This window comes from Cyrtonyx montezumae, unplaced genomic scaffold (genome assembly GCF_038088225.1).
Source record: "Cyrtonyx montezumae isolate F1298 unplaced genomic scaffold, pur_monq_1.0 scaffold_39, whole genome shotgun sequence".
In the NCBI taxonomy this organism is placed as follows: Eukaryota; Metazoa; Chordata; class Aves; order Galliformes; family Odontophoridae; genus Cyrtonyx; species Cyrtonyx montezumae.
Genome location: NW_027072044.1, coordinates 281,492 through 308,795, shown reverse-complemented (window position 1 = coordinate 308,795; position 27,304 = coordinate 281,492). Strand labels below are relative to the sequence as shown.

General features: G+C 50.2%; 1 protein-coding gene across 1 annotated transcript; it reads left to right on the top strand.

The window, feature by feature from the left end:
* The first annotated feature begins 4,322 nt into the window (after window positions 1-4,322).
* Window positions 4,323-14,717, top strand: ACER1 (alkaline ceramidase 1). The gene is made up of 7 exons (XM_065745845.1): window positions 4,323-4,510; window positions 6,169-6,271; window positions 10,909-11,023; window positions 11,357-11,495; window positions 12,711-12,848; window positions 13,208-13,345; window positions 14,102-14,717. The coding sequence occupies exons 2-7, from the start codon at window positions 6,179-6,181 to the stop codon at window positions 14,268-14,270; spliced, it is 792 nt and encodes a 263-aa protein (XP_065601917.1). The 5' UTR covers window positions 4,323-4,510; window positions 6,169-6,178; the 3' UTR covers window positions 14,271-14,717.
* The last annotated feature ends 12,587 nt before the right edge of the window (window positions 14,718-27,304 follow it).

Sequence of the window (27,304 nt, the reverse complement as noted above, 5' to 3'; positions counted from 1 at the left end):
AATGGCTCGCAGAAGGACACAAGCATTGCTTGTTATCCATCAAGGCTGGGCTGGAACCACAAAGGATGCTCTCTGCATCTCGGCTGCTTTAGGAAATAGGAGGGTGGTTCATGCCAGCCGGTGGTTGCAAGAGGATGGAGAGGATCTCCAAGCATATGGGATAAAAGGTGCTTCTATGTACACAGGTGGTAAAACAGATGAGGCAGTGAGGCTGAGCAGAGTGGATGGAGAGCTTCAGAAATGGGCCCGGAGGTTTTCCAGGGCTGACCCAGCAGGAAGGCACCGACACAGCCAGCAGGCAGCAGGTTTGAAACAGGAGAAAGGAGGCACTTGTCCATCCAGCACATAGTTAAACTGGAGCTCATTGCTGTAAGGCATAGCCTCAAAAACAGTCTTTAAAGATGTGACATACGTGTGCATGGCATTGCTGTGCTCTGACCTATGAAACACGATGGCTCAGGACCTCCAGCCAAGGAAGTATTAAGTCGCTGACCACCAGAAGATTGGACATAATTGTTTGCTGCTTCCTTCCTTTTTACGATCCCTCAGAGAACAGACACTGCCAAAGGCAGGACCATAGGATCATGGGACCACAGAATCATGGAATCATTATGATTGGAAGACCTCTAAAGTCACCAAACCCAACCCAGCCCATCCCACCATGCCCACTAACCATGTCCCCAGGAGCCACATATCCACATTTCTGAAATGCCTCCAGGGATGGTGCCCCCACCACTTTCCCTGGGCAGCCTATTCCTTCCCTGCTCTGCCTTCTATTACTCACAGAGTTTGAAGGAAGGCACTGATTCCCCATGCTTTACTCTGTCTTTCTCAATGAGGAGTCAGCAGAAGGGGTCTACCATTGTGATTTCTCCCTTCCTGACACAAAGTCATCATCTCCTTCTTTCTGCCCAGAAGGGAGGGGAGTAAAGGGACCGGGGGGTCTCCCCTCGAGGACTTGGCAGCCTCTGGCTCCCAGGGCTGCTGCCAACACTGCTATTGGGTCTCACACCAAACTTGCATAAACCATCACCATCTCCTCCTGCCAAAGCTTTGCGCCACTCTCAGAAGGGATTGCAGTGCTGGAGCAAAGCACTGCCAGGCTTTTGGCAGCTTGGATGGAAAGCTGCAGACTCAGCTCAAGTGAGAAGTAGTCTTCTCCTCACCTCCTTCCATTCTTGAGTCTCTTTAGAGTCAGGATTCCTCTCAGTAGGAAAAGATGGAAGAGTTGATTAGCAAGGAGCTGCCATGCTGTGTCTCTGCTAAACATGATACTTCCCAGGACTTGAGCAGTCCTTGCTGCGTATGTGTCCTGAGTGGGAAGAGCTCTGTTGGAGCTCTTCCCGTGCTGCTGAGAATGAGGGGATTTTCTCTCTCCAGATGCAGACAGCTCAGGCTTTGGAAAGAGAAAAGTCCATATTCAGCCGCTGCACTCACAGCAATGGGTTACGCAAAGCTGAGTCTGCCACGCGTGTACACAACCACACTGAGAAGTGCATGTGACAGATGACAGCACTGGCAGAACTTCATTTAATTATTACTTGTTATTGTTGTTCCTATAAGCAATTAAATGATTTGGTTTTTAAAACAAACCTGTATTCCAAAACAAGCATAGCGGGTTGGGGGGTGGGGGGTGTCAGTTTGGCAAAGACTATAGGGTTGACTATATGGCATCCTGCCTGGAGCAGAGATAATAGAGTGCCTGGGCGGTTGCTCAATGATGATTGATTGGTGGGGAATTGCTCCTGGACCCCGTGAGCAGCCTTCTGGGGCCTGACAAGGCTTGTGCTCCGCTTCTCTGAGGGTTGGCTTGCACAAGGGCTGGGGCCGTGATGTTGTAAAGAGCAGGTGGGTCAGCCCTGAGAGCCACACCTCGCGTGGGGTGCCATCCATCTTCACTGTCACCGCCACTGCTTTTTGGTTGCCTGGAGCCTCTGCACTGTGTGATGGAGAAACACGGATATTTACAGCTCTGCAGATGTGCACAGGAGCGGGTGCATCGCTCCCACTAGGCTGCGCAGCAGCAATGGAGACAGATGCTTTCATTTGGCAGCATAAAGCTCATCCAGCTTTAGCACGTCTCCTGCTGCTGGTTTTATGTCTTCCAGACCATGGTTTGCTAAACAGCTTCCAAACCAAGCGGCGGCTGTGATCCCTGCCCTGTGGAGATGTGGATGTTAGGGATTATCCAACTGCACGGTGTTAGTGAGGCTCCCAGATCACTTCCCTGCGCCTTTACACTTTGCAGCAAGAAATTGCTGCTCTGGAGCTTAAGGCACACACCGGAGCTCAGGAGCTGGTGGTTGGATGGAGCATGTCCAGCTGCACCGATGGAACAGGGCAGCATGCAGCCAGAATACCTGTGTTCCCCTCTTGGCTCGTCTGATGTGAGAACCGGGCTGAGTCCTTCATCCCCATCCACCACAGGGGTCTGACTCACATGTGCTGAGCACACAGCGGCAGAGCTGTGGGATGCCAGCACACACTCCTCACCATCCACCGGCAGTCACAGCCCTCCAGTGAGCACGTGGAGGCACGTGCCCCTGAGCCACAGCTTCTCCTGATGAGTTGCTTAAAGCCAAGTCCCTCTCCCACAGCAATGCAAGTGGAAACCTACGTGTGAGCTGCCCTGGGACAAGCCCCTCTGCTTGCACCTCCAGCTCATGGCAGCCTCAGAGGCTCTGTGGGAGATGGCAGATCCCAAACCACAAAGCCCAGCATTCTATGTTCTGTGTTTCAAGGCAGGAGCTCTTAGCTGGGAGGTAGAGGAAGGAGTTATCTCCACACAGCTCTCTTGTAAAGCCCACAACACTTTGACCCCGTGCTCCCCACTTCCAGCCCACCCTAAATCCCTGCTGCCCCCAGGCAGGAGGATGCAGACATTTAGGAGGAGCTGGGACAGAGGACTCAGCCGTAAATCAGCCCCTCTCCCTGTGACCTGAACACTGCTGACTGATGAATCAGGGAAGATGCAGATTCCTGACATCCTCCCGTTACTTATTCATCACATGGCACAGGATACACCAGTGATGCTCAGCACCTTGCTCACGCCAAGGATGACAGAGCTTTAGAGGTGGGAAAGCTCATTCTTTCTGAAGGTGGTTGCAGTGAGGCAGGCATTGTGTGTCCAGGCAATGCCTTATTCTCAAATCCCCTCTCTGCATCTCTCTGTGATCCCTAGGTAGCACAGGTACCTTCAGCACACCAAATGCTGTGATCCATTCAGGGGCTGCAAGTGCGTAAGAAACAAATTCCACCCCAATTTTCTCCAGCACTGCCATGAAGACATCCAGGGACAGGAGCAGCCTGCTGGGCTCTGTGCTCCTGCTTTGAGTTGCAGTGCCCGTGCTAGAAGGAAGCTTTGTCACAGTGGCATGCAGCATGTCTCAACCAAGCTAGAAGATAAATCCTGCAGTGATTAACTACCACTGCATTTCAAAATCCATGTGGATTTGTGGAGTTTTTGTAAGCCCTGGCAATTCTAGGAAGTGTAGCATGGCTAAGGTCTCCCTTTTAATACAAGTATGAAAAGAAAGTTACACTTCCCAAAGAGTTCCAGAGTAAATTCAGCCCAGGCAACCTGGAAGTGCCACAGCAAAGCAGAGGTGTGAGCCTGAGCCTCAGGGACTGCATCCATGGACAGAGATAAGGGTTTAAAGAGGGATGGGGACAGGGAAAGAGACAGAGACAGGGACACCACAGGTCTTGGTCAGATTCTGCCTGGTGATGCTGAATCTGGTGCCTCCCTTGCTTCAACAAGACAAGCTGGCCAAATAATGAGCTTTTATCCTTAAGAAAGCTATGTAGTTCTTCTCCCAACCCTACATGAAGGAAAATGGTGTTGAACTTTGGGAAAGGTGCAAACACTGATGGTTTTCATGATACCCTGAATGGGATTCAGAAGGAAAATGTTTGCAAAGCTGACATACAGGGGTGTTCCATTCAACCAATTCTTTCACTAGATAACAAAATTTACAGATAGAGGAAGTGTGATTTATCTTTGGTAATATGTGACAGCCATTGGGGAAAAGTTGAAAAGTGGCTTTAGTTTAACCCCTGGAAATGAATGCAGCTTACTGCATGGTTTTGGGGGAGTGAAAATGGCTATACTCTTCATTAAGCATCAGTCCTAAGGAGGCTGTGCAGATCTGTTCCTCCCTTAGGAAAACCAGGGCTGGGAGCGCGGCTGTGCGCTTGCGCAGGTAACCTGCCTAGGGGCAGGTGGATGATTTCAGGCTGCATTTCTACCTGCTCTTCCAACCCTTCCAGCTCATGCTTCCCTGCCCTCCCTCTCTGCCCCTGCCCATTGGAGAGCACAGATATAAACCCTCCAGCCAATATGTTTCCTGTGGGGGACACTGAGCATTGCCTGGAGGGTGCTCATGGCTCTCACCTCATCCCAAAGCTGTCCTTAAAGACAGAGCGAGGCTGTTTCCTGCCTGCAACCACAGAGCTCCAGAGGCCGGGCAGGTTGCTCTCCCAACAATTCACCTCTCCCCAAGGATCACAGGTAAGCACTGCTGGGATGAGCAGTGAGCAAGTGATTGCTGGGTGCTGCTTTTCTATTCCCTTCTGCTTCTGCTGCTGCATGTCTCCAGCATCTCCTCACCTCTTCTTGACCCAGCAAGGAGATGGGATTTATTCTCCTGGGTCTGCTTCTTTTCCTTTGCAACCACTTGTGTTGCTGTAAGCGTGTGATGCACAATGCCAGGGATCAGCAGCTCGTCCCTGTGGTGCACATGAGCCCATGGAAACCCAACCTCACAGAGTCAGAGCACAGCCCAACCTGCATCACCTTTCTGCTGCTTTCATAGATGTGGGCTCACCTGCTTGGGGGAACCAGCCTGGATTAAAGGAAGGGTGCATTTGGAAAAGAGCAGTGGAGGTTTATCCACAAGTCAGACTACCTGGTAGAGGCAGGAGGCTGCAGACAAGCATGTCTGTGGCAGTGTTGTGTTTTCAGGCTTTCTGCCTCTGAACTACTTCTTGGGAAGAGAGGCAGAGGAAACTGGTTACTTCCCAGCCTTGCACACTTATTGCCACTGCTGAACTCAGTGTTGAACTCACTGCTGTAAGCAGGGACCCAGCAGCTTCTCCATTATAAACAACTAACCAAAGAGAGATTTTAAGATAAACTTCCCTTCCCTGTGCTAGACCCAAAGCTGAAAGGGATTTAAAGCGAACAACGCTGCTTTCCACCCCTTCCTTCCTGTGTCTTGGGCGTGTTCAGTGCCAAAGAGTCACAGCAGCCCAGGAGCTCTGGCATCCCCAGCACTCAGCCCCAGGGTCTGGATGGTGTTCCCAAATCTCCAGGATTGGCACCTGTCTCTGTCAGCCTCCAGGATATCTCCCAAGCCTCAAGGATTTGTGAACAAGAAACTTGATCTTGTTCATTGGCTTTTCCAAAGTGGGCTGAGAAATGATGTGCACATGGAATACAGGGACGTCTTTAGCACAGAGAAGAGGAGAGGAAGCTTTGAATTTTAGTTAGAATCAGATATGCAGCTCCTCCTTCACCAGAGGCCAAGTTGGGGATCAGAGGTGTGAAGCTTGGATGCCTCCCACTAGCACTCAAAGTGAAATCACTGCCAGCAAAGGGGACACAATCCCAGGCCTTTTCTCCATGCCTCAGGACTCTGGAAACACCCCGAGTGTGCACTGGTGCTTGCACAGCCCTGGGGTGAATGCTGCAAAATGATGAACAAGGATAGAGCCAATGAGCAATAAAACCTGCAGAGCTCCACTCCCAAAAGGTAGTGCACAGCCCATGAGGTGTGGGGAAGTCCTCTTGGCAGCAAGATCTGAGTCATAAAGAAAGTGAAGCAAAGGCAGAAAGCAGGGTGACGAGGGCAGGGCTGGGACATGGGGCAGCAATGACCCCCATCAAGGGATGTTACTGCTGTGGACGTGGCTGTGGCGACCATTCCCAAGCTCGGAGCTCAAGGATATTTCCTTGAGGGCAATTTGTGACTTCTGACTGTGGGGAGAGAGCAGGAAATGTCTACAGTGCAATGTGTGTTGGGAAGAGGATGAGTCTTTCATATCAGGGTAAGATGAGCAAGATGAGCGCTTTGCAGGTGTGCAAGGGGCCAGTGGGCAGCGTGCTTCTCCCCATTCCATTTGTGCACGTGGGTGCAGGACTAACCCACTCCTCTCCTTCTGCCCAAGAGGCCCAAAGATGCCGAGCATATTTTCCTACCAGAGCTCCGAAATTGACTGGTGTGAAAACAACTTCGTGCGCTCGCCGATCATCGCAGAGTACTACAACACGGTGAGTGTGCGTGCATCCCAAGGGCAGAGCTGCTGCTTTTGGGATACGGGATGGGACAGCTTTGTTTGCTCTTCTTCTGCTGCTCTGAGCTTCCTACTGTTGGATGGAGTTTGTCTGGGGAGCTGTAGGTAAATCCTGGGGTTTCACTGCCCATAAGGAGAGCCAGGGTCGGGGATCCTCTGGGCACATATGGGGCTAAGTTCCCACTGAGTAAAGTCTGGCAGTGCTCCTTGGCCCAGATTGGTGAGATCCTGTTATACCAGTCCTGCAGCTTGCCTGCCAACTGGGGTAAGTCCCACACAGGGCTCATATATTCCAGCAAAATATACAGGAGTGGCAGAATGAGAGACAGCGCTTGCATGTTGGGCAAGGTTGGGAATCTGGAACTCCAGGCAGAGGAAAGCTGATGCAGGAGTTTCACCTCCTGTGATCCTCTTTGTAATCAGGCTCCTTCCAGCACCAGTCCCACATACACCGACATCCATCTGCAGACACCTGCTGTCTGCAAGCGTGTCCTTCTGCCTCAGTGCAATTAGCACTGGCAGGAGCACGAGGCCATTTACAGCCTTCCAAAGGCCTTGTTTACAACCTTCAGCAATTACCTTTGAACACTGGAAGCTCTTGTTTCTCGTGGAAATGTCTCTTCCTCTTTTTTTTTTTTTTTTAAGCATTTCCTGTTTTTAATAAGTGACCTCTAATAACGAGAACACCCTCTCCAGTCACACAGCTCTGATTGACCTGACAGGATCATGCAGGAGGGATGCTCAGGCTGTGTGCAGTCCCTTCTCTTTTAGACACAGAAATAAGGACCTGCTGGTCCTGCCACCCTCCAGCACACAGCTCCAGGTCTGCGCTGTCCTCTGGTGCTATGCCCCTGATGGCTGAGCACAGAGTACAGAGCAAGGGGGTGTAGAAGTCACCAAAGTCAGAGTGGCCCAGGTTCACACCAAGAGGTATCTCAGGAGCTCACTCCCGTGTCTGAGCTCCTGGTGGCACGCTGCCAGACCCCTGCTGCTGTGGTCAGGAGCACAACTGTCCTAAAGTCCCAAAGTGCTCCGAATCCCATCAAACATTAACCCCTAGATCTCTGCCTGTGCAGCAGAGGAAACCGCTCCTGCAGTTTCTGGCTTGGAATATAATTCTTGTTCAGGGAATTGCCGAGATCAAGACTTGCCTTGCTGCCCACAGCAAGACTGGCGTGTGCTCTTCTCTCCAAAACACAGGAGGTGGAAGAGCAAACCCTTAGGAACCACTTCTGTTTGAGTGACTGACAACAGCCCCCAGGGCTGCTCCATGCTCAGAGCAGAACAGGGAATCCAAAGCCAGCAGGAGCATCATCCATGGCATCGCCCTCACCATGCATGCCCTGCAGCACTGGGGAATGCTCTGCTCAGGGCACTATCCTAGATGTGATTCAAACCTCCTGTATCTCCCTCTTTTCTCCAATCCTTTGTTCCCCATGTTCAGATCTCTCCCTCCCTGCTCAGGCTTTATGAACCTTATCTCACTGCCCTGCCTGGGGACAATTCAATCAATATTGACTTCAGCACCGCTTTGTCAGAGTTTTAGACTAGCTGGGAACCCAGCCAGCTCCTACCCAAGGCTCCTAAAGCAGCAGGGCTTCCTAATGGAGCATCCTTTCTGCATCTTCTTCCCAACGCTGCCCACAGCTCCAGCTGGAAGCTCTGTGTCAGCAGGAACATGCTGCTGAGCATCACTCTGCAGCAGCCGCTCTCACTCTCAGCCCTGCCTGGGTTGGATGCTTTTTATTAGGAATAAGCACCAGGGGTATGAGCAGAGAATGTAAACAATATCGTTAAGTCCGTAATAATTAATACACTGTGGCTCATGATTGCACTGTAGTTCAGTGACAAAGTGCTAACTGTTTATAGTGACTCAGTGACCCAGAAATTTATTGTCTTCTGGCTGTTTGTAGGAGAACAGTGTTGTGCTACATGGGGGTCATCAGTCAAGGATCTGTCATTCTACTCACCATTTTTTTTCCTGCAGTAACCAATGAGGATGCTGGTAATGACATCCAGATCCTCAGCACTCTCTGGCTAAGCAGCAGGAGTTTTTGCACTGTTGTATAACCACAGTTCCATCGGTTGGTGGAAATAAGCCTGGCTTTAGGTTTAAATCACTCAGATGTGCCCAGATATTCCTGCTGGAGCTCAGCAGCCCCATGGCAGTATGGACACCTCTCACGCTCCTCACCCTGCAGTTTGTGTGCAGCCACACTGATGCATGCTGCCCCAAACATAATGCAGGACGAGCAGCCCCAGCTTCTGGCTGTGAGGGGTTTGCTCTACAGGTCTGGAGAGCCTCGGTGATATCTGCTTCTGTCTTGAGCTCTGCAGGCTCAGCTGCCAATGGAAGCTGGGTCTTTGGTCTTTCCACTGCAGAAAATCGTACAATCAGAATTCCAGAATGGATGAGTTGGAAAGCTCTTAAAGGTCATTCTGTCCAGCCCAGGTTATAGGCAGGGCCACTTCACACCAGCTACATCCCACCTGGCCCTGAGCACCTCCAGGAATGGGGCACCCCTACCTGCTCTGGGGCAGCAAGCCTCTGGGTTGCCATTGTCCTACCTCTGTGTTCACAGAGCACACCAGAGCCTTCTGTCCCAGACCACACAAGGAAGCCATTCTCACTCTGCTGTGCACGGAGAAGGGGATGGCTCTCTGCAGGGCCCTCCTTTCCTTTCAGGCTGCACAGTGTACATTGCACAAGCCCTGGGGCCTTTCCCATGATCCTGCTAATGCAGCAGGATTACAGCCATGTCACTGATCCTGGCCTCACTTTTCTCCTAGCAAAACAAGCAGAGCTGGGACCAGGCAGGTGATGTGTGCCCCACAGTTGCGGGTCCCTAGCAGTCCTGCCCCAAGCTCTGAGCCTGGCTGCTCTGTAGGGAATCTCTGCAATCTGCTGGCACAGTCCTCCTGATCATCCCTCCCTGCTGATATCTGATCTTGCACTTCTCTGACTGAATTAATGAAGTGATAATGTTGCTATAATGTAATTAATGGTGCTGTTGCAATGCCCACTGCAGCAGGGATCCGGACCTCCCTATGTGCAATCTCAGACTCCCGCGTTTCCTCACTTGGACACACATGCTGGCACTTGCACAATGCTGTGTCTCCTGCAAGCATTCGCTCTCTCCTTGTGATCCCTGCCTGCTTTCCAAAAGCCTCTTGAACCATTTCACAGGAAAAGAAATGCTTACAATGCAGTTGGTTACTTTAATGCATAGTTTGGTTTTGTGATCATTTCCAAACAGTTTGACCTCAAGCGTTCAGTGGAACCAGCACTTCCCTTCTCATTTTGAAACAGAGACAGGCCTGGATTTGGCTGTGAGCACTCACAGAGAGCCAATACATTTTGCCCTAAGATTTGCTCTTCATAGTCACATCGACTCATTTCATGAAAATCAGGGTGAAATTCAAGATTGATCTCTGCTTGTTGAAGGGAATTGAGGCCTTACATTAAGCATGAACCATTCTTCCCCCTGCAGTGTGAGAGGGTGTGCTTCAGATGTACGACAACATCCCTGGCGTTTGCAGCCCTCTCCCTCTAAATTCACATCCCAAGCTTCACCACTGTGATGTACCTGGTGCACAGTGGGGATGCAGAGGGGTGAATCTGCAGCTGCGGGGTGAGACTTCAGGCTGGGCTCTGGGACAGTGTCTGGCTGGAATATGAAAGGAGATAAACTGTTGGGGCGAGATAAAAGCTGTGCTGGTGGCTGGCCAAATGGAAGCAGTGCAGATGGCTGTGCCTGGCAAGCCCCCCTCTTTCAAGCCCCACTGCACTGCCTGGCAGGTGCCACCAGGTCCCAACCTTTCACGAGCAGGAGAGATTTTTCTTGGGGACACTGAGCTTCCTGGTGATACTCCCTTTTATTATGTTTGCACACCAGGTGACAATGCCTCGCCTGCAGAGGTGAAGACTGCTTCAAACTCCCTTCCCTCCTTGCTGCAGGGTGGAGAGGGCCTAATCCAGCAGTCAGCTCCAAGCTCAAGGCACTCCCTGCTCCTCCCCAGCTCCCATGTTTTTCCATCAGCATCTGCTGCTCCCCAAAGTGCTGGCATTGTCACCAGGCTGAGTCCCCACACCGTTCCCTCCACCCCCAACTGCACCAAAGCCTGGCAATGCAGCACTTGTGCAGAGCTGGAAAACAGGGACGAATCATTTTGCTGCATTCATTTGCAAAGTATGTTCAGACAACTTCTATGACTTCATGTAATTACTGGTGTCCAGAGCATTTCCCTCCTCAGGGCAGGTGGCTTTGCATGTGACACCACAGGATGTCACCTTGGTCCAGCCCCACCCAATATGGGTGTCCTGCAGGTCCTGCTGCTGTCCATCACACCTGGTTCACAGAGTCATACCCTAAGCTTGTTGTCCTCAGAGAGAGCACAGCTCAGCTGCTGTCACATCAGAGATGTCCTTCCAGCCCTAGCCTCACTCCTTTGGGAAACACCTCTGCCCTTTTCCAGTGCCAAGAGCAATGCCTCCACACAGTGCTTTTCTCCAGAGATCAATATCCTCTCCTCATGGGGACATACCAAGGCATAAGGTGGGATGGAATCTGCCCAATATCATGCAACAAACTGAATGTGCCTCTTGCTTTCCAGATCAGCAATGTAAGCTTCTTCATCCTCTCGGTTGCCCTGCTCCACCTGAACCGACAGTACTGCCAGCAGCGCACCGTGCCCATGTACTTCATCTCTGGCCTTCTTCTCTGCGTAGGTGGGTGCCAATTGTATGAGATCAGGATGCAGAGCATTCATCTACGACACCTTTAGCTTTGGAGATGGGCTTGTAGTGGCCAAAGCAAGAGACAAGATGAGGTGAGGATCCAGGCAGTCATGTTTGTGTGAAGCTGCAGCTCATGGCTCCTGCTGGCTGTCAGTGCAGAACTTCAAGGCCTGTTAAAGCTCTGGGTCCTTCAGTCATGCCAAGATCCATGCTCTGCCCTTCAGGAATGATTTATCTTTGGAAATCTCCTAAGAACTTCCCAGGCCACATAGGCTTCTCATGGAAGAGAGATGCACTGACATAAGCTGTTCTTGCTCCCTGCAGGTATCTTCTCCATGTACTTCCACATGACCCTGAGCTATGTGGGACAACTCTTGGATGAGCTCTCCATCCTCTGGACACTGGCTGTGGCATATTCCTTTTGGTACCCAAGGGCTCACTTCCCCAGGTGCATCAAAAGCAGGTATGGCTCAGTGGGAAATGAGTTTGCAGGCTGCTGATGTGTGACCCCTCAAGGCAGCTCTCAGCAGTTTACTCTGGGGCCAGACCCTACATTACTCACTTCTAAGTCCTTACAAAGGAGGTACAAACTCCCTGGGAAGGACTGTGCTGAGCTCCTGCTGCCTAGAGCTCCCTGCCCTCACAGAGCTGTGCAGGAAGCTTTGCATGAAGGATCTCAAAAGGCAGAGATTTGTGCAAGTTTTTTTCCTTGCAAGTGGTGTGGTTGGAGTAGGGATAGCTGTGCTAGGATCATGGGAACTGCTCCAGATTGTGCACATCTTTGAAGGGACTGGAAGTCCTGGCAGAAAGGCTGTCAGGGGTGCAAAGAAACATCCGAGGAAGTGCAGGAGCTGGGCACTTCAACAGACTAGGACATTACATGTTTCTGACCATTGAATTATCCACACTGTCAAACTATTGTAGCATCCCCTGTTATCGTCAGAGAGGATGGGGTTTCCCATCGGCCAAACTAGACCAAGATAACACCCCCCGTTGCAAAAGTGGTTTGCAGAAGGGCTGGCTGGGTGCAGCAGGACGGATGGAGAGACTGTGAGAGCATAGATCAGCAAAAGGAACGCAGCAGGGTTTTGCTAGGAGGATGCTGGAGCCTTCTGAGACAGCCCTTAACAGAGCCCACTCCCATCCCGCCCCTCCCATGCCACGGAGGAGGTCACCGGGAGTTCACCGTAGAGACACGGCTGGGGGAGGCAGCGAGAGGGGAAGGGACATGGGAAGGGATTTGCATGTGAAAGGCCCCTCCGAGCCCTATTGTTGCTCAGTCAGCCCGAATCTGCATGTTCGCACTGCTGAAGGCCCTGCCCCCGCTGCTGGGACAGCAGCTTTGCAGCCCTTCCCTGTGCAGAGCTCCATGCCTTGCCTCCAGCCTGGATCTGGCAACGCCATGGCAGGGCACGAATCGCTTTCGGGGCTGTGGTCCCAACTCCGTCCTGGACCAACCAGGGGATTTATTTAGTAAAGCAATTTCCTGGTCAGTTCTTGAGAAAGAGGAATTATACCCCAGCTTTCCTGCCAGGACTGATGCAGAGCCTGAGGACAGTACATACAAGCAGATTGGAGGTGCTGGAGGGTGGCTTTCTCTCTCAGGCAACACCCAGCACCATCCCTTACCTGCTGGACTGTGAACCCTGGAGGCACTGACACTCTGTCATCCCTTTAGGAAGCAGTTCTACTGGTTGGGTGGTGTCACCACCGTGATCACCACCTTGATGTCCTTCATCAAACCATCCATCAATGCCTATGCACTCAACTGCATCGCCTTCCACCTGCTGTACCTGACCTGGCGTGAGCTGAAAAAGTAAGGAGGAGATTGGGAGGTTCACCTCTGCCATCTCTGCAGCTCTTCCTCCTTTGCGTGGGACTTGGGAGCCAGTATGAGATTGAGGGGAACCCACTGGGATCTGTGGAGAAAGACAAAGATGTGTTAGCATCTGGTAGCATCACTCTCACCCTCAGAAAGTCAGAAACTCCCTCTGCAGAGCCACACTTCTACAATTCTTGTGGTCTGATGAGTATCCTTCAGTAGAAACCCACTGGGTTTTTCCCTCCTGCATTAGCACAAGCAGACAGGAACTTACTGTCCCTCTTTTAAACTCACTTTCCTCCCATCCTTCTGGTACACCTCCCTTCTCCCTCTCCTCTCACTGTGTCTTCCAGGTGCGATGATAAACGTGTTCACCGGATGGCCAAAGCCATGGTGGTGTGGTGGGTGCTGGCCATCACCAGCTGGTTAAGTGACAGGTGGCTTTGCTGGCTCTGCCAGGCAATCAACTTCCCTTATTTCCACAGCTTCTGGTAAGTCTCCAGCGGAGAGGCAGGAAGCCTGGTTTAAATGTTTCAGAGCTGAAGGGCCACAGAGGAGGAGGGAGGGCAGGAGGGATGTGGTACTCGAATAGGGAGCAGCTGCATCTCTGCCCAGCCTTCTAGCACTTTGCTCTGTCACTATTGATGCTGCTCCTCATCCTGGCTCCAGCCCAAGGATTCATCTTAATCACTGTTTAATATCCCTTACCTCCTCCACACCAACAGATGTGAAATTGTTTTAAAACCACTCCAGGTAAGCCGCTTCCTGTCAAGACACTACATCTGCTCCCAGGAAGCCATGTGAAGTGCCATTCCCTTTATTTTAATAACCAAATTGAAAGATTTGCTTTAGGAAGACATCTCAGACCCTGATTAAGCGTTGCTGTATGTGCCATACAATGTGTGCTTTCAGATTCATTCTCACAAGTAACTGGGATGACCAGATACCCAGACCTGCTCTGGGCAAAGCCAGGCAAAGCAAACTGAGTGGTTTGGGATTTAAGTCTCCTGTGTCACTCCATCCCCTCTGTACAAATAATTGTTCCAAACCCAGCTCACAGAGCTCATCCAGGACTTCCCCACAGGCACAAACCCTGCAGGACCCACAGATCTTGTATGCATTGCAGGCGTGGGACATTTGCCTGCCATTGCCACACCCTCAGGGTGACAACCACACATAGCCACAAGGTGCAGGAGGGCTGGTAGTATCACCCCTCTCCCACACATCTTTTTGGGTTTCTTTTCCAGGCACGTGCTGATAGCTGTGTCCCTCCTCTACTGCTTTCCACTGGTTATGTACTTTGACATCACCTACGAGATGCCAGCATTCAAACCAAAGCTGGGATATTGGCCCAGTGACTCCTGGCCCATCGTGGTGCCTTACATTGCCATGGAGGAGCCTCACAAGCAGTGCTAGAGCCAGCTGCATCCCTCGGGTATGGGGTGCATGATGCACACACATGCATCTGCGCAGGGAACACCTCAGCTGTGCACCTGCTCCCTGGACAAGGGCAACGTGGCTGGCAGATGGGGCAGGGAGCAGCTGAGGCCTCATGGTGCTGTGCATGAAGGAGGGTGGGAGCCCACAGACTTGGGAGACTGCCCAGGCCAACGCCGGGGAGGTGAAGGTCTCCTCCTCCAGCTGATGCTCACTGAGAAGGGGAGGGGACAGTGCTGCTTCTGTGTCCTCTGCATTAGTCAGGCTGTAGCACCTTTTACTGACAAGGGCACAGCTGAGAAGACAGAAGCCAAGCTGGTGACAGATGGGTTTTGTTGGGGCTGCTCTAATTATTATTATTATTATTATTTATTGATGTATGTGGTCTTGCTCAAGAGAGTTGTGCATTAAAGCTATGGACACTGACTTGCACCCAGCTCTTTTATTTCCCCCAACTGCACTGTATTCCCTCTTATCTGCCACCCACTTAGTGTGGCCAAAGCTTTCTGACCTGGGGAAGGACCTGGGGATCACTCTCTGAGCCCTGCTGCATCACAGTGACACATGGGACCTGGGGTCTGGCACAGCCACTAGTAGGATGAGAGGTAATGGCCTTAAACTGCACCACAGGAGGATGAGCTTGTATATTAGGAGTAAATTATTCTCAAAACAGGCTGCCCAGGGAAGTGGTTGAGTTACTGTCCCTGGAGATGTTTGAGGACCGTGGAGAGGTGGAAGTGAGGGAAAGGTGGGATGAGTTGGGGTCGGACTGGGTGATCTTAGAGGTCTTTTCCAACCTGAATGATTCTATGAGTTGGGTGGGCACCAAGAGGCCAGCAAAGCAGCTGGAGTTGGCTCCCTGCAGTACTGCCACAGGAGGGTGATGTCACTCCAGGGGTTTGGGGATGCTGTCAGTAAAGCAAAAAGCAGAAGACCTCTGGGGTTCATCCTTGGCAACAAGTCAGCACGCAGCCCCACCATCATATTGGTCCTTCTGCAATGGTCCCAAGAGCCACTAGATGGCAAGTTTGGCTCATGAACCCCGGGCAATATTTCATCATATGATGCCTGGGCTCACCCCCCAGGCCTGATCCACGTCCCCCAGCGTTGCACATGGCCAGCTCCACGCCAGCACGGCCACCACACATAGCACAGGATGGGGACACCAGTGGCCAGGCTTTTGTCTGCCTTCGCCCGTCTCCTCCATCCTCCTCTTTGTCTCCCTGCATACCATCACTCTTGCCTCTCCCCATCACCTCGTTTCACTCCCCCTCTCCCTCACCCCTTTCCCCAGCCCATCACATTCTTCTGCAGCCTATTAATAACTTCTGGGCAATTGCACTGGGTCCCTGCTGGGCCCAGCCCCTCGGCCGCCGCTGTCCCGCGCAGCCACTGAGCGCGACGGCAGCAAGTTCAAAAGTGCAGAGGGGCTTTCACAGCCCCGCTCCCCGTCAGGGGGTGGAGGAGGCCGCTGGCAAAGAAAGGCCGCGTTGCCAGGGAGCCTGGCACAGGAAAAGAGGGTCACCATCCCCTCCGAGGGGACCGAGGGAGATGGACAGGAGCCAGCAGCTCTTTGGGATGGGGATGCTAGGAACCGTGCAGGGATGGAGGCTGTGATAGGGAGGAGAGCGAATGGACCGCCACAGGTCTGAGAGATGATGTGGAGAAAGCCCACAGCAAAATCCCCCCTGCTCTATGGTAATAAGGGAGGTGTCCCAGGCACCTCGAGAACAATGTTGCTGCAGTTGAGTGACTGTAACAGGCCCTGATGACAGCCGGGGCCGTGTTAAAAATGCCTATTCAAGCAGATCAAGACATTGAGAGGCCTCGTGGGGATCTGAAACCCTCAGGGATTTCTGGATGAAGCCAGAAGCTGAATCCCCAGCCCTGGGAACCTGAGGGGGGGGGGGGGGGGGTGGAAAGGAGAGAGAGAAAAGAAAAGAAACCCACAAAGCAGCTTTAAAAGGAGTGCAGTGCCCAAGGCAGGGCCCCCTGCGCTGAGTGGGGCCGCGGTCTGAGAGCAAAGCAGCCCTGACACCAGGACGTGACTATGACGCTGCACCCCCAGAACCGTGTAGGGTTCCCCAAAGCACCTCCAAAAGGTCCCCAAGCTGCAGGGGACACCCCATCCCTCCCACCAGGGAGCCACGTGTCCCGCATGTGGGGTGCAGCCTGTACCAACCGTCTCGTTGGAACGAGTTGTGGGATTTCTGCTGCGGGCAGAAAGGGGATGAGCAGGAACCACCAGCACAATGCAGGCAACCACAGTCCTTTCTCAGCCCCCAAAGCCCTGGGAAGCTCTGGGGCTCCCCTGCACAGGGACCTTCGCCATGTGAGTGCCATGCTGGGTGCATGCAGCCAAGGCACTCAGCAGAGTAACGCTGGAATTTGACAGGGCAGGAAGAGCTACAGGCCCACACACTCAGGATCTGAGTTAGGACTGGTCAAAATTAAACCCTTCCTTCCCTTATTTTTGCCAGATGAGCCTTATCCTGGATCATCTTCCTGATTTGGTTTGCCATGTGGTCGCCTAAACCACAAGAAAAGAAGCAAGAGAGAGAGCAGGAATGAGGAAGAGAACAGAGAGGCTACTGCTTTCAACTGATGCCAGATTAAAGAGGTTGTGAAACAACAGCATCAGCCCAGTCTACTTGGTGCAATTGCAATACAAATGAACTAATAATGCTGATAAGGCACCAGTCCTGCAGGATAAAGGATTAACTTTTACCTGTTTTGCTGCACCAAATTGCCTCCTGCTGTTACAGATTTACACTGCAGGATATGGCCAGCAAGCTGGAAACTTTTCAAGGCAGAGGGATTTATCTGTCAAGGTCCATGCACACTCATGGACCTGCATAAGTAATGAAAAAGTCATTAATAATAACCTGCTCCCCGCTCTTAACAATGCCAGGAGAAGAAATTGCTTCACTGGAGTGTCCCTTGTGCTGTTTGCAAGAGACCTTTATTTGAAACAGTCCCAAAAGAGAAAGGAAGATAGTAGTTTTGATATTCAGTATGTCACTAGGGGCTGGGATTTTATTGAAGCCTGTCCATCTTTATGACTGAGTTAAAAAAACCCTCTTCTGGAGTTGTGTTAAAACAACATTCATTCAGGTTCAACTTTTCTCAGTTTTAATCTCTAAAGTCAGCAGTCAAAAGTTTGAAAGCATAAATGCAAAGGGCTGAGAAAATCAGGAAGGAAAGAGATAAGTAGGCTCCAGGAAACAATACCTCCAGAAATCTTGTCCTTACAATTCCAAGTACTGCTTCTGAGGTTTGAGTTGGGATTTCCAGCTCAGAGGTTGGCAGCTCTGTTACACCCCCATCATAACTGCTGGCAAAGTTGTTTCTTTTCTTTCCCTGTTTTACCCACATTCTTGCTATCTCCTTGTTATATAAGACAAAATTAACTGTAGGGTCACAATCAAATAGCAGGATTTCCACGTATTAAAGGTTATCCTGAACAGATCAAAGGGATCAGACCCTGCATAGCTGAAAGTCCTGGTTCAGTGAATACTGTCTTGCAGCAGTCACAGTCTTGAGGTGTTTCTCTGTGTTATTTCACACGGTGGCTGCACACATTATCACGGTCAGATTTGACCAGTGAGCATAGGGAAGTTGTGGGTAAAAGCTGTACTTCAACAATGTGAAGCATGGCTGTTACATGGCCAAATAAACCAGCTGGCAAAAATGATTTTAAAAGATCAAATAATGTTTTCAGCTGCTTCTATAAAGCCACATGTTTTGGTTCCACTTAGTAACACATTCTCACTGCTGTTTTCAGAAGAAACACAAGCGGTTCACATTTCTCTGATAAAGTGGTTCACATAACTTCAATTCTGTAGTAATGGTTGCTATAGAAATACCTAAAAGGGATTCACTCTTCTGTGCCTTCACACTGAGGCTCGTGGTCTCAGTTAGGACTGCTCTCTGTGTTTTCCCATTCACTTTCTATGAACATTCTGTCACTGGGTCCCAATTCGTGAGTTTGCTTAAGACACATTTCTCCACAAACATGTTTAGAAGTAAAGCTGGATCAGGTTGTTCTCCTGCAGTGGTGCACTCCACTTTATTGGCACAAATATTTAACAAAAGGGAAAGATTTCTCTCAGATACTGAAGAATCTATCAAGAGCAACACTAAATTGTGCACTAGGTTACAACATTTACAATCTGCAGCTGATGCTGCATCGATTTAGACAGGCCTTCCACAAGAGACCAGATGTCTCAGTTCACTGAAATGCATAAGCATATGTTTAATTTTAAGATTATGAATATTTCCATTGATACCAATGGCACTCACACTTAAGGATAGAGTTTGTTGAGCTGAAGCCAGAAGCAGTGCCATGTAATGCCAATGTAGTGCAAACTGCAGCATTTCTCTAAGTGCTTTCTGGGACTGATCTAAAAAATTAATCAATGAGGAACTGTAACATGAAAAAGCAAAAATTGATATATGCAGGATTTTATTGTTTACTATCCTAACACTGCCAAGCATTAACATCCACCAGAGCATTGCCAAGTGAAATTAAAACCAAATCTGTGAAATGGAGCAAAGATGGTAACAAGTAACAATGGTAAATTTGTTCTTCATCGTCATTCATCCTATCTGACTTCAAGATTTAGTAGTGTAACACTGAAAACCATTAATCATCTTGACAGAAAGACATACACAGAGATTAAAGGCAGGGCTTGACCCTGTCTGTACCATCCCTAATGTGTACCAACTCTATTCAGACCAACCTGGAGTGGATGCTTGAGGGAGAGAACAAGATCTGCTCTGTAACACTCAGCACAGAGAAGAAGTGCCTTGAACAAGGATAACTTTGAATGATCAAACTGTGATGAAGTGTCATTAAAAACATGGCTCCGCCCTCCAGCTTACCTTCCCTCACCTTCCATACGACTTCATCAATTCCTCTGTTATGAGGAAGTGATGAAAACATCTAGACACCAAGCATCCTAGCTATTTCTATTTGTTTCCAGCACATCACGCACACAAGCCCAACAATACTGCCACTGCCACTGACCCAGGCAGACCTGGGACATACCCCCATTCCCCTATGATGGTATCATAATATAAACAGCTATATATCTGTATGCAAATGATTGCTGTTTTCAAGCTGTTCATCAGTGACCTTCTACACTGCCCATACGGTACAGTAATATGTTTTCCACATATGTCAGATGTTTTGTGACACATTTCACGCATATATTTTAAATTGATTTCATAGCATATAAAAATCCACAGGCAATGGGAGAAAACAGCCTGCATCTGCAGTGTTTACATAATGCATTGCAAAATTGCATGAAATGTGTCAAATTGATTGTATTCTACGTTAATCCAAAATATTGGTGGCATACAAAGTGTATGTAATGGATAAACTCACGGGCATGCATTACGATGCCTAGCTCCGATGCCTGAGTAACAACGAAGCAGAATTTGTTACAGCTCTGCCTTCACACTCAACTGCAGAGAGAGTTTTCAATTCTCACTGCATTGGCTGAAAGAGTATTTGTTGCATGCGCGTGTTGTTTTGGATCTTGACCACCTTGGAATCATGCTGGCTGGGCCACAATGGAACAAAGTCAAGCTCCAAGGCATTTCAGAAGTGCCAGGACACAGCCTTGCTGCAATCAGGTGCACTATTGTCTCACAGGCAGCGATATCGATGATAATTATTGAGTTTCAGTGATAGAAATTTCTGCGTGGTACTGCCAGTCGATTTCCCTGAGTCACAGGCAAGTTTGCATAGCCTGCACTGCAGTGTGGGGGATTATCTCACCTGCTATCTACCTGTGCTAGATAGATTAGAGCTGGTTTGCATAGACTAACATACGTGGCAACCCCACCTCCATTTGCTGTGTAGACAGGTGGAAGCCACAGTGAAGCTCATTTCATGTAAATCCAGCAAAATTGCCTGGTTTTGGTGGAAACTCTCACCAGAACAGCTGACTGAGCAGCCACAAAAATCAGAAATTCACATTAATTTGAATGCTACGGGTTCTGAAATGCTGCTCTGGGCTGTCTCACAACCTGCTCTTATAGTGAGGATCAAACCACCAGGCTGGGTACCTGCTTTTGTTGGAAAGGGCCCGCTGCTCTTAAAACCACCAAGCTGAGTCATTAGGGCTGGAAACAGCAGAAACACCAGTCCTCAAGAGGAAAAAGCACCACAACTGTGAGGCAGAGCTTGGGATGCTCAGAAACAAGGCGTGCACGAGTGTGGCCACAGGATTGTTGCATGATAGGCCTGGGAAACTCCAAACACTGGGAATGCCTTGGCTGTGGAGAGGCTGTATTTCAGACAGTATATTTATCTGAAATAGTAATTCCTGCTCCTTTTTTGGACACTCTTTTCAATCCAGGAAATGATTCAGAACCAGCTATTTGATGCTGATCAGATTCTGCTGCTGATCTCATCCTGACACGTCCTCTTTTTTTTTTTTTTTAAGCTATTTTCCCCTCCACCTTGTATTTTTTAGTGCTCTAAGGGTTATCCTGTCTGGGGTCACAGTTCCTTGACAGAAGGTGGCCTCTCTCTGAGCACACAGATGAGCATCCCCCAATGGCTTTGGCATCAACCAAAAGAAGGCACAAGCAAAGCAGACACAAATATCAGCGGTGAATCTCCCTCCCTACTGTTGAAGCACAGCTCTGTTTGCTCCTTAAGGTGCCTGGACCTGTCTTCTCCCAGTCTGCATTTCTGCCAGCAGCTCATACTCAGTGCTGGACAAATCCAGGCTGTGAAATGCTCTTCGTGGCAGGTCCAGACAGCTGGTGGGATTGGCATGACACAGACCCTTCCATCATTTGGTCAAACCTGACCTCTGTCTGCAGAGTGCTAGCAAAAGGTATCGTCATCTGACAGCCACTCAGTGAGTAGTCAGGCAGAATAAACTGATAGGTGTCAACTGAAGCGGGCCAGTAGCTACATTATAATGCCAACCTCACCTTTGGTACTAACGAGGCCCCTTCATTAACAGCCTTGAGCAGAAGGGTCAGGGTCTGAATAGAGACGGACTCTTTTCTCACTCAGCAAGCTGGTCCTCCTCATTCAGAACTGAAGCACGTTGGCGGGGCGGTTTGAGGACGCTTGTGCTGCCCATGTTGCATCTGCAAAGGACATGACGTATTAGTGACTATTCATCTGGCTCTTTTCACCAGCACTAACTACAGAGAAAGCATAAAATAAAATCTCATTGTGTTCCCGCTTACTAAGAAAATTTTCCTTCCTCCTTCTGTTTTGGAAGGTTATTACCCATTAAAAGCCTTTTGCATTTCCCAGAACCTATACTAAGCTATAATTTAGATTTTCCTCAGGCACAGAAGAACTTAGTTAAGCTCAATTGTTGTACAGTAGTTTTGGTGGGGTTATTTTTCTTTCTACTAAGACCTTCATTAATAAGAGAAGTAAAGAATTTCCAAGCTGCCTGTAATTTTTTTCCCAGATGCAGCTAGTAGTTGCTAGGAACATCTTTTCTGGCAATCAGAGGTTTTGGGCATTAACAATCTGGACTTCTGCTGCACTATCCTGGTGTTAAATACGTGTCATGAATACCACAGTGTGGAGTGTGAATCGGAGAAGGAGGGGATGGCAGAAAACAGGCAAAGAGAAATCATTTTTAGAAGAATAAATATTGTTCAGATTAATGGCTGATTCAAATGAACACATCTCCCTGCTGAGCAGCAAAGCAGGAGCCGTGCTACATCAGAGGCAGCATTGCTGCAGAACTTCTCACTCAGTTTTCTCTTTTTCACTAATTGTTCTGTTTTCCTCCTGGCAGCCAACACAACCAAGCCCTGTGATGAACCTGTGGCATGAACTGAAGACAACAAAGGCCACAGACAGCAGTACACAAACCCAACCAAGACCCAGCATGCTCAGTGCACTCAAAGAAACTAAATCCTCTCCTGAGTTCAAGCTCAGGACTTTTTCTGAGACTTTAAGTAAGGATATAACACTATTGTAGGCAAACACATGGTAAGTACCAGGTGAAATATATCCAGCTCTTACTACCTGAAATATCATCAGTTCTCTCTTTTGATCGTAGTTATATTCATCTCAGAAACTCCATATTTGGCTCATCATATATTGCTGCATGAAATTAGACAAGGACCACTGTGATCATTGTGCAACTGGTAAGTGACTTACAGAGGTCCAGAGGAGAACTCAGGGGTCTTTCCACTCAGTAGTATTGCATATGGATATGAAGTCAAAGTGTGAGTTCTCTCAGAGAAACTCTGTTCAAATGTAAGATCAACGTCTTTCTTTTAAGACCATAGAACCATTACAAGATCATCATTTTTCTACAGTTTGATTCCAAATGCTGGGGATGGCTTTCCTCGTTAGCTGGCAGGTCTCCAAGCCACTCCAAGTATAGATTGACCACAGAACTTGTGGTCTTCAGTTCAGAATAGAAAAAGGGAAGATGCAACTAAAATAGTAATGAGAAAGTAACGATGACTGGCAATAAACAGTGAAACGAACTTGTTTCTCTAAGAATAGGAAGGGCAAGATGAGGTTACAGAAGTAGCTGGCTGTTGGTGTCTGTAGCAATACAAACATAACATGCACATACAGATCAACAGACCATAGGGTCTTAAAGCAGAGGTGTGAGCCAGCCATCTCAAAGAGTGATGCTAAGCCCACAGGAAACTACTTTCTTTGCAAAATGAGAGATGTTGCTTGGATTCTGGCAAGTAAGCAATCTGGGTGTCTCCTGTGTTTACCTGGCCAAGGCAGGGACAGGTGCAGTGCAAAGTATTTTTTCCACTTCATTTTCCAGCATCCCCAGCTCTCACGGGACAGGACCACCCCTTGGTATAGTGAGGGCCAAGCAGGATGAAACACACACCTCTCAGCACATGACAAGGATCTCTGAAGCAACGCTTTTGCAATAAAAATCCCAAACAAAAATTAGGGAGAGCTGTCATTGTCTATTTGCATATTTGAATATGCAAATCGGATCTGTTTCTTATCCATTGGCACTGGCCCTACTGTAGATGGCAGCAACACAGCAGATCTCTGCCAGACTACAGTGCCACAAAGAAAGTAGCTAATTGGATTTGCAGACACTTATTGCAAAACCCAGAAGTTGCTGGAATAGATGTAAAGAAACAGGAGCTCAGCCCACGGCTGCCTTGGGTGCGAAGGCACTCAGCTGACAGCTCGTTAGCTTGAGACGGCCCTGCAAAATGAGAAGTTTGGAGGAAGCCTGCGTGGATGCTGGCTACACCTTCTCCAGCTCTACCAGGCATCTGAAATCCCAGTGCTCCCCTATAGAGCCTGGCAAAGTTTCTACCTTTGGCTGCTTTTTTTAACTGCCCAATTCCTTCAGCATAATTCAGTTTCATGGCCAGGCATTGGATTGCCTGTCAGAGATGCTTTCTCCAGATAAAGTGGAAGTTGAGTCTTCCCATACCTAACTCAGGAACGGCCAAGTTCATGCTTGGATCCCATCCCTGGCCACAGAGCAAAGTCAAAGCTGGAGCAGTGACTTGAGATGTCAGTGTAGGTGGGGAATTGCAGTGTCCTACGCTGGAGTGGGAGGGCAGTCTGCATCCTGCACTGGAAGAGCGTGGCAACAACAAGCTGGAAAAAATTAAGGCACACAAATACGGGAATTAAAATGTACGAATCGAAATAAAAATCAAATTCTTACAAAGTTTCACGGACTGTAACTATTTGGCAAGAAAACTTCAAGGATTTGCATCTCTTAAGCAACATCTCTTACATTAGGACCATTCAGCAGAGGAAATGTGGGATCAAACACTCCACTGCAGGAAGATGGGGGATTGTTCTTGTTCATTGCAGGGAGTTGGATGACCTGTAAGGGTCCCTTTCCTTCCAGCTCAAATGATTCCACGATTCTGTGATTTCCAGGATAGGTTTAGACCTGGGGGCTTGTAACCAGCAAAGGCTGGGAATGAATGGCATCGCCAGTTTGAAAACAAAAGATTGAGCCCTCAGAGTCATGTGCACGGGAATAACGTCCACAATTAAAGATATCAATGAGAACTCACAAGAAAGAGGCCCTGTCTCAATGGGGAAGAGTCCGTCCAAGGAGATGTCCCTCGGGCCTGCATCAGACAGAACACAGAAAATTAGCAGCGGGCACTCAAAGGGAGAATCAAACGGGGCTCTTTGTTTTGTCGTTGTGAACTGAAGCGATGAAGCGTTTTGCTTTACTAATATCTCCTATCATGCTGATGAGCTGAAGTGGCTCTTTGGAACGATTTGGGAACCCATTAATCCTCGCCTGTGGCTATCCACTATGGGCTCACAGCGACGGGCAAAGCACCCCGAACAGAAACCTGCACCAAGCGGGCTGCTGCCCGGCTTCTAAGAGAAAATTTGCCCAGAAACAAGTCACCCGTCGCAATTCGCACGTTCGTTTAAAGCTCGGAAATAACCCGTCTATCGGAGCGCTAAGGAGGTGCAAACAAAACCCCACTTTTCAGACCCAAATGCTGCTCTGGGAGTTCAGCAGCGGTGCCCGCAGCCGGGACGGTGACCTCGGGGCTCTCACACAGCTGAGCCCGCGGATATCACCGCTCTTCTCCGAAGGAATCCCTCGCACTATTTGCATTGCAAATGCCCCGCGCTGCAGAGAGAAGCCGGGATATTGTTCGCTGCCGACGGGCACCGCTTCCCTCCTCCCCCCCCCCCCCCTCCGGTCTCTATCGCGGTGCTCTGAGAGCCGGGAAGGGCGGGGGAGCGGGAGGGGAAATGGGGGGAAAACGCGACGGGAAACGGAGGGACAGAGCGGGGGAAGGAGGGAGAGAGGGAGTGAAGGGTGCTAAGGGAAAAGGAGGTGTGTGAGGGGGAAAATGGGGGAGAAAGAAGGAGAAGGTGCGCGAGGGGGGAAATGGAGGGAGGGGGATGCTGAGGGAAAATGAGAGAAAGTGAGGGAGAAAGAGAAAAGGAGAAGGTGTGCGAGAGGAAAATGGGGGAGGAAGAGGGGCACGCTGAGGGAAATTGAGGAACTGAGGGGAAAATGGGGGAGAAAGGAGAGGGATGCTGAGGGAAAATGGGGGAGAGTGCAAGAGTGTGAGAGGGAAACGGAGAAAGGAGGACAATGTGGGAAAACAGGAGACGGGGAAAATGGGGGAGAAAGAGAAGGAGAAGGTATGTAAGGCGAAAATGAGGAAGAAAGGAGAATGGACACTGAGGGAAAATGAGAGAAAGTGAGGGGGAAATGGAAGGAACTCAGGGAAAATGAGAGAAATGGGGAAAGGGAAGAAAAAGGAGAAGGTGTGTGAGGGGAAAATGGAGAAAGGGAGAGGCTGGGGGAAAATAGAGAAACCGAGGGGAAAATGGGGGAGAGAGAAGGAAGGACACCGAGGGTAAATGGAGGAAGAAGGAGAAGGTGTGTGGGGGAAATGAGGGGCAAAAAAATGAAATAAACCAAGGATAAATTGAGGGAGAAAAAGGGAAGGTGAAGGTGTGTGAGGGGAAAAGGAGAAAGTTTGGGGGAAAAATGAGGTAGAAAGGGGGGAAATGGAGGTTGGGGGGTGGGACACTGGGGGCACTGGAAACCGAGGGAAAATCAATAGAAAATGAGGGATAATGAGGGAAATAGACACTGAAGGAAAATTGGGGGCATTGAGGGGAAAAGTGGAAGAAAGAGGGAAAATGAAAGGAGCAAAGGAGGGACACTGAAGAAAAAAATGGGGATAAATAGGGAAATTTGAAAAAATTAGGGAAAAATGGGGAAAACTGGGAGGAAAATAGGGGATAAGAAGGGAAATGGAAAGCGTGGGAGAGGAAAACCAAAGAGGAAGGGGTAAAAATAAGGGATGCTGAGGAGAAACCGAGGGGAAAATTGGGAGAAAGCAGGGGAAATGGGGAAGAATGGGAAAATGAGAGAAGGTGAAGGGAAAATGAGGGAGAAGGCAGAAAAATAGGGAATGCTGGGAGGGGGGAAATGCAGAGGGACGAGGGAAAAACGAGGGAGATGTAGTAACTGAAATGAGACAAAAGGATAACGAGGGAGAGCAACGGAAACGAGCAAGGGAGAGGGAAAATGAAAGCACGCAAGGGGGAAAGCGAAGGAGATCGGGGAAAATCGAGGGAAAACGGGAGATTGAAGGTGGATATGGGGTCACGAAGGCGAAAAAAGGAAAACGGGGCGGCAGCGAGGGGAAAAAACGATGGAGGCTGAGGGGGAGCACGGGAGAACGAAGGCGACACTGGGAAAAATAATAGAGATGGAGGAAAAAAGGAGAGAGCAGTGCCGCTCGCCTCCCCCAGCCGCGGCTCAGCCCGGCTCCCAGCAGCGGCATCCGCTGTACCGGGAACCGCGCTCTCCCTTGTTCTCAGCTCATTTGCGTACGAAATGAACAAACGGGCGAGGCTCGCAGCCGCCGATGGCGACGGGAAAGCGTAGGCCGATAGAAAGGAAGGGGCAAGCTGGCAGCGCGCGATGAACCCCACGCGCTGGTCCCGGTGCTCGTGGACCCTGAGGGGCTCACGCGGAACGCGGGCCCGACCACGCCGCAGCACCGCGCCCACTGCCACGGGGGGGAAGGGGGCACGGGAGGCGCGGAAGCCCCGCCCCCTGCTCGCCCCACCCACCACTCTCCGCTTGACCCACCTCAGGCTCCGCCCCTTTCCCCGCCCCTTCAGCGTACCGCCCGCCTTCTATTGGACAGAGCGGCCGCTCGTTATGTGGAGGCGGGGAGTACCGGCGGCGCTAGGGCGGAAGCCCCGCCTCCCAGCGTGAAGCGATGCTGCTATTGGTGGAGTGCGGGTGTCTTTCTAGTGGCGTCGGTTTCCGGTTCCGCGGGGCGGGCGTTGGGGGTGGCGGGGCTGCTGCTTGTGAGTGACACACAATGAGGCGAGCGGCGGCGGCGGGGCCGTGAGGGGCCGCGACCGAGCAGGCGGCAGCGGCGGTCGGGGCGGCTGCAGTCGGGGAGGGGGGTGGGGGGCGACGGAGCGGAGAGCGGCTTCGCTCGCGAGGTGGGAGAGAAAGTGGGGGGGGGGAGGAGAAAGAGGACCCCCCCCGTCG

Bases quoted from the DNA above. Each gene is read 5' to 3' on its own strand.
- ACER1 (XM_065745845.1), top strand. From the start codon at position 6,179: ATGCCGAGCATATTTTCCTACCAGAGCTCCGAAATTGACTGGTGTGAA. The intron at 11,496-12,710 runs GTATGGCTCAGT...TCATCCCTTTAG, and splicing joins CCCAGGTGCATCAAAAGCAG to GAAGCAGTTCTACTGGTTGG. The intron at 13,346-14,101 runs GTAAGTCTCCAG...TTTCTTTTCCAG, and splicing joins CCTTATTTCCACAGCTTCTG to GCACGTGCTGATAGCTGTGT.